Genomic DNA, 6,000 nt, shown 5'->3' with positions numbered 1-6,000 from the left:
AGGGAGGGGTCCACATAGACAGTTGGAAGGCATTAGACTAGTGGACAGGGACTTGTCAAATGCAGCTGTTGTAACCACTGATTGATAGAGTTTGTATTCCAGACCAAACCTGAAACAGCCCAGGCATTCCCTAGTAAAGGGGTGTGTCATCTTTGGAAACAACAAAATTAACAGTATAACCAAAGGCGCCTGTATGTGCATGTATATTATACCTATATACATGCATACTAATGATGAATTCAACAGTGATTGACTTAATGTACTCTCCAATATGCATAAAAAAGGTGACAAAAATGAAGCAACATTAAAACATTAGGAAATTCATAAAATTCTTTACTTTTAAACAATAATGAAAGGTTACAGAGTCTTCACAGTAGTACCTTGTGGTACCTTAAAGCTTTGCTTTGCATGATGGTTTAGACTACACATGCTTAATTGCCTACTGATTAGATTTAAAAAAAAATACTTGGCTATTGACCAAAAATCTCTTAAATATTCCAGATTACTCTTTTTGAAGAAAAAAAAAACCCCATCTGATCCCAGACCTAAAGTTGTGATGACTCATGTGGCTGGTGTTTAAGGGTCAATGTCTGTCTTTTCTGTTCGGTGATTAAAAACAACATCTTTTGATGGAGATGTGAAAAATAAAACACCCCTGCATCTCCTTCAGATTAACAACACTCCCCCAGATAAACAAATTCTTTGTCTTGTCTGGAAAATTGTTTAGTTTTTTTTGTTTTTGGTTTTCTTCTTTGAACTTGTGTTCTGAATCATATCCTGCTGCTTTGCAGCTCCTTCTCTTCCAAAAGGCTGATGAACTGACTGAAGCTCTCCCTCACAGCCTCCATGTTGTTTATTGAGCTGCCCTGAAAGATCCATCTCTTCCCTCTTGCCAGTGGCTCCAATTCAAAATACTTCTTTATCTGGAAGAAATGAGATACACTCATTCAGTCATGGCTGTGTTTTAATAATGGCATGTAGCTTAAGGCTGGTCTGTCAAAAATAGTATCAACCAAAGCATTATCTCTATGACAATTTATTTGGGGACATGTTTGGTCTTGCTCAGTATGCCATGTCTGGCAGCCTTAGGAAAAAATCTTTTCCAGGAGAATTGAAATGGAAATGACAGAGCCTGAAAATGTCTAACTGGGGAATGGAAAAGCGGTGACTCTATTACATATCCTCAATTAGTTTTCCATGTTCTATAGATAATCCTCACTTCTAAAGATAAAGGGGGAAAACAGCTGTCAGGAAACCATTAAGAAAACCTCAGTAGGAGCAATAGAGATGTAAATGCTGACAGCTATAATGCCAAGGCTATAGACCTTGGTATGCAAGGAATTAACCCATTTGGTTAATAAGGTAACATTTGATTATGTAGATCTTGTGTTAGGACAGTATTTTATACATCATTTACTTTTATATGTCAACACTTCATTACACCAAGAATAAACCAAAACCATCTGTTATACAGAACATTTTCAACAGAGACGGAAGGATATTTTGGTCCACTGCCTCGAAGAATGTGCAAGAACCATTTAGTTATTTAACAATAATAATCCACTGGGAGTCTTCACTCACTTTACAGATTATAAATATTATAAAGGCCACTAAATGATTTACAACAAGAAATAACATTTCCAAACCATTTCTAATGATAGCAGTTTAACATTATTTGATATGATGTGATTCCGGGGATAGGTTGTGGGTCTACCATGACCCTGACCAGGATAAAGCACTTACTGAAGATGAATGAATGAATGAATGAATGAATGGATGAATGAATAATGTGGTGTGAAGTAAAACCACATTTAAAAATATGCTGATAAAACATGATGAAATCTTATCAGTTCCCCACTTTAAAGAAAACCATGTCCATCAGATTTCCTTAAGTAAATTAGATAACCTGTTAAAACAATGTTCCTCTTGATTGTTCAAAGCTAAGTACAAGGAAGTACAACCCATGGATCTGATTGTTTATCGCATCCTAAGAGACACATAAAGCTTATCACTGTTTATATTAAAAATGAAATTGCTGTATGACCGAAAATAAACTGATGGAAACAGCATTGATTTTATCAGTATGTTTTTATGGACCTATTCATCAACTCGCTCTTTAGGCCTACTATTTTATATTTTATCATACTAATTGCTAGTTTGCATTGCTTCAAGGTATTTATGAAAATTAAACATGATTAATAATCATAAGTAATCATAAATACAACTAGGTAGTGTGGATATAAAATTAATACCAACTCCATGTGCTTTATAAATTCTGTTCCCCTCTGTTTTCTAGTTAAGGTAGCGATGTATCAGTGCCACACTGGTCTGCCTCTTCCATGACAGCCCATTGCAACAAGTCAGAAGATTGCTTCTCATCTTTCTTCCTGGAGAGTCTTTAGGGTGTATTGAGCTGTGGCTTAGTCATAGTGTAACAGGAGTTTAATGACAGATTAAGTCACTTCAGCGGGCCTGGCTGACCCAAACAGTGTTAACAAATCCATCCTGGTAACAGGAGCCGCCTCAGACCAACAGACCAACACTGAGGAAGTTTGTTTGCTTTTCCTGACAGTCTGTCTGTCTGTGGCAGGCTGACTTTAGGAGAATACATCATTTTCAAACCAATGTTCTCTCCCTGCACTAATGTAAACATTGTAGAATGGATGTACAGAGTGCAACAATGTATTTTGTATATGTCTAGTCTAGAAGAAGAAAAAGGATGTTACATTGCTGAATGACAATGGCACATTCCTTTTCTTCTTGGGAAAAAGTTTATTCTGAGGCATTTTAAAAGTGTAAGAACTGAGAGGAAACATACATTTTATCTTTAATATGCAAGCAGATCTTGTTACACCACAGTTGTGATACCCTCCAGAATAGTGGCAGATGGCTGCTAAGATGTACACTAGGTCACCCAGTCTAGCTTCCTTTGAGATCAGTGCCTGATCTAGCTGAGCAGAGAAAGCAGCTTACATCTGTGAGGTTTCTCTGAACCCACTCTACATTGGCCTGTTTGCAATATATATCAAGGTAGTAACAAAAACAGTATAGAAAGTAAAACTTAAAAAATATATACATACAATCTTCACAATTCATTCATCAATCTTCAGTGAACACTTTATCCTGAATAGGGTCACGGTGGTTCCAAATCTGGGAACACTGGGCGGGAGAATTCACCTGGATTGGACAGCAGTTAATCACTGGGTGCCAGTCACACAATCACACACTCATTCACACCTAGGAGTAATTTAGCTTAGCCAGTCTGCCTACCTGCATGTTTCTTGACAGTGTCAGGAAACAACAGAACCCAGAGGAAACCCAGGTGAACACAGGGAGAAAATGCAAAACCATGTATTGGCAGTAAACTGAGCTCAGATTCGAGCCAGGAACCTTAGCGCTAGCTGTGAGGTGGCAATGCTACCCACTCCGTGCCACCCTTAAAACAATTCAAACAAGTAAAAAAAAAAAAAAAAAGGATTCAAGGGCCTTGGTGTGAATGTCACATTTTGGAGATGCTATGGTATTTTTTCACTTAAGTCTTTTTTAACGTCAGCGTTTTTTGTCCAGTTGTCTGGTTGCATCTTCCTTGAGATTTCAACACATACTGTATGCATTATACTATAGACAAAGCACAACCCATCTAAAATAGCATTTCCCTATATAAATATGCAATGGACTGGCATATTATCCAGGTGGTATTTTTGCCTCACACCTAGTGTTCCCAGGATAAGTTCCGGATCCACTGCAACTTGGATCAGGATAATAGGTAATGAACATAAATGAATGTTTAAGCACTTCATAATATTCTGTTGCAAGGATTAAATCTAGAATGCTTAAAATTTTCTTCAGCGTCCCACTAATGGGTAATCCTTATAAGTTCAATGTAGAACCCAATATCCCTTTCAAAGAAGGTTTCAAAGAATCCTTAAGCAACCCTTGATGAACCTTAAGAAATCCTTGAGGAACCCTTTTGTTTGGCTGACCTAAGAACCTTTGAGGAAGTCTTCTGCAACTTCAAAGTATGCACAATGCCATTGTGCACCTTATTCCAGCTACAGTATGTGGAGCCATCATGAGAAAGAAAATAACAGCAGTAGACAAGGAAAAGACAAGTGTATGGGAAGGAGATGCTAAGACTTCCCAGTTAAAAAAGGCAACTGGAATAACTCTTCACCTAAGCGTAGATGCCTTGTTATATTCAGCCAGCTAATGCAACAAGGTGAGAGGCATATCTTAATGTATTCCCAATTTAACCAATTGACAAAAAAAAAGATACATAATATGTCCAGCTGCCCTTTGACCTGTATAGACTGCTATTATAATTCATGATTTACAAAGTAAAGCCTCAGTGAGGTCAGTGAGGGCCATTAAAATACATTTCAGACCTCACAGAATCCATCAAGTTTGCCTGAGAGTTTGTAAATGGGATGAAAACAATGCTGCAAATACAGATAATTATCAGAATATAAAAAGCCAAAGTTTTAAGTGCTTTTAAACACTTCTTATTACTTATTTAAACATGTTCATCGGTGCTTTATCTGTGATGTAGTTCATCAGGCTGCCTGGAAAGAGATGGTCATTGCATGAGTTGAACACAGCAAGACTGCACCAGTGGGCCAGTTGCCAGCAACCGCACTACGATCCCACAGAGCCACTGGCCAGGAGAGCTACAGTAAATCCTACTTGACCTAATGATCTTGAACGCATACAAACTGTGAATTGCATCCACACCATTACAGCATATTAACCACTGAATACTTTACTGCAGGCATTAATGTTTTGTTGAAATCCACTCTTGAGAAGGATAATCTCCAGGGTGCAACAGTGAAATTTCATACAGGTTCGGAGACCTGATTACCTGCCCAGACAAACAGTCAGGAGTTCATGTTGTAGAACAAGTCAGAGTTAAGTGAGCAATACTGGGCTCATGTTACTGTTGTTGAATATTATGAAAGTTTGCCTGACCACACTGGGCTAAATCCATGCCAAATGAAAATAAAAATACATTTCTGCTGAATATTAAAACCAAACTATTATTTATTTACTAGCTGATCTTGGGGGGAAAAAATAGCCTGTCAAGTCAGAGTGACCAAATAAATAAGTTGAACATTAATTTTAACCTCACTTAAAACCACCTAATAATATTTGATCAGACATATGCATTTGCTGCATCATTGCATCATAGGTATGGATTTTTTTTTTTCAATCTTCAGAAGCAAGAGGTAAATGCAAGATGTTTTAAGAACATCTGTTCTTAAATGGCTGTATGTTCATCCATACACCAGACTTTGCACTTGTTACTGTATACATGCAAGTGTGCTGCCGAAAAGCACTTTCGGTGCAAAAGAGACCATGCTCAAATATCAGAGACAATCAATTACTAAAGCTGACAAGCTACACTCCCAACGATATCAGTGACCTGTGAAATGGCATGCACTGTAAAAGAATGTGAATCAATAACACCAGATGCACTTACCATGAAACTGAGCTGGTCTTGTTCATTTCCTCTATGCCTAAAGTGCCTCTTTTCATGTGCTTAGCACGTAGACTGAATTTTAAATCACATACCTTAAAGAAAAGAAAAATGCTTCTTGGAAATGTAGCCTATATACCACCAGGATGGAGAGTGGTCTGACTTGAGCAACAACCATATGAACTTTCATAGGGTTTCAAGTCGATTGAAGTTAATGCCCTTTTTACCTGTTAATTGAGCATAAGCAGCATGTGACATTAATACCACGGGCCAAGGTGAATGTCAGCATAAGAAGCAATGAGCTAGTTAAAGACAGGAAGAAAAAGATCAAGTAAATAGAGGGTCTAAATATTCCTGCATCCTCAGGTAGGTTCCTAATATCCCTACAAGGAGAACAAGCAGTCATATCCAAGATCAGTAAACCCCTGTGCTGTGCTGGAGCCTTGCCAGGGTCTCAGTGGGTAGTAAATGAAGACTTTAGGCTGAAGATTTATCCTAGCTGAAGATTTACTGTCCTCATTGCTCTG

General features: G+C 37.9%; 1 protein-coding gene across 3 annotated transcripts in view; it reads right to left on the bottom strand.

Moving 5' to 3' along the window:
- Nucleotides 1–312: 312 nt before the first annotated feature.
- The window catches only part of arl15a (ADP-ribosylation factor-like 15a), an 83,087-nt gene continuing 77,399 nt past the window's right edge, over nucleotides 313–6,000 (bottom strand). For all 3 annotated transcript variants that reach the window (XM_017452290.3, XM_017452293.3, XM_017452292.3), the window contains one exon: nucleotides 313–923. In XM_017452290.3, the coding sequence (XP_017307779.1) occupies nucleotides 771–923 (153 nt within the window). In that variant the 3' untranslated portion in view covers nucleotides 313–770. The remainder of the gene's footprint in view (nucleotides 924–6,000) is intronic.

The sequence above is a fragment of the Ictalurus punctatus genome, chromosome 22 (assembly GCF_001660625.3).
Source record: "Ictalurus punctatus breed USDA103 chromosome 22, Coco_2.0, whole genome shotgun sequence".
NCBI classification, from domain to species: Eukaryota; Metazoa; Chordata; class Actinopteri; order Siluriformes; family Ictaluridae; genus Ictalurus; species Ictalurus punctatus.
Note: the sequence above shows the minus strand (reverse complement) of the source record. Positions and strands in the feature narration are given on the sequence as shown.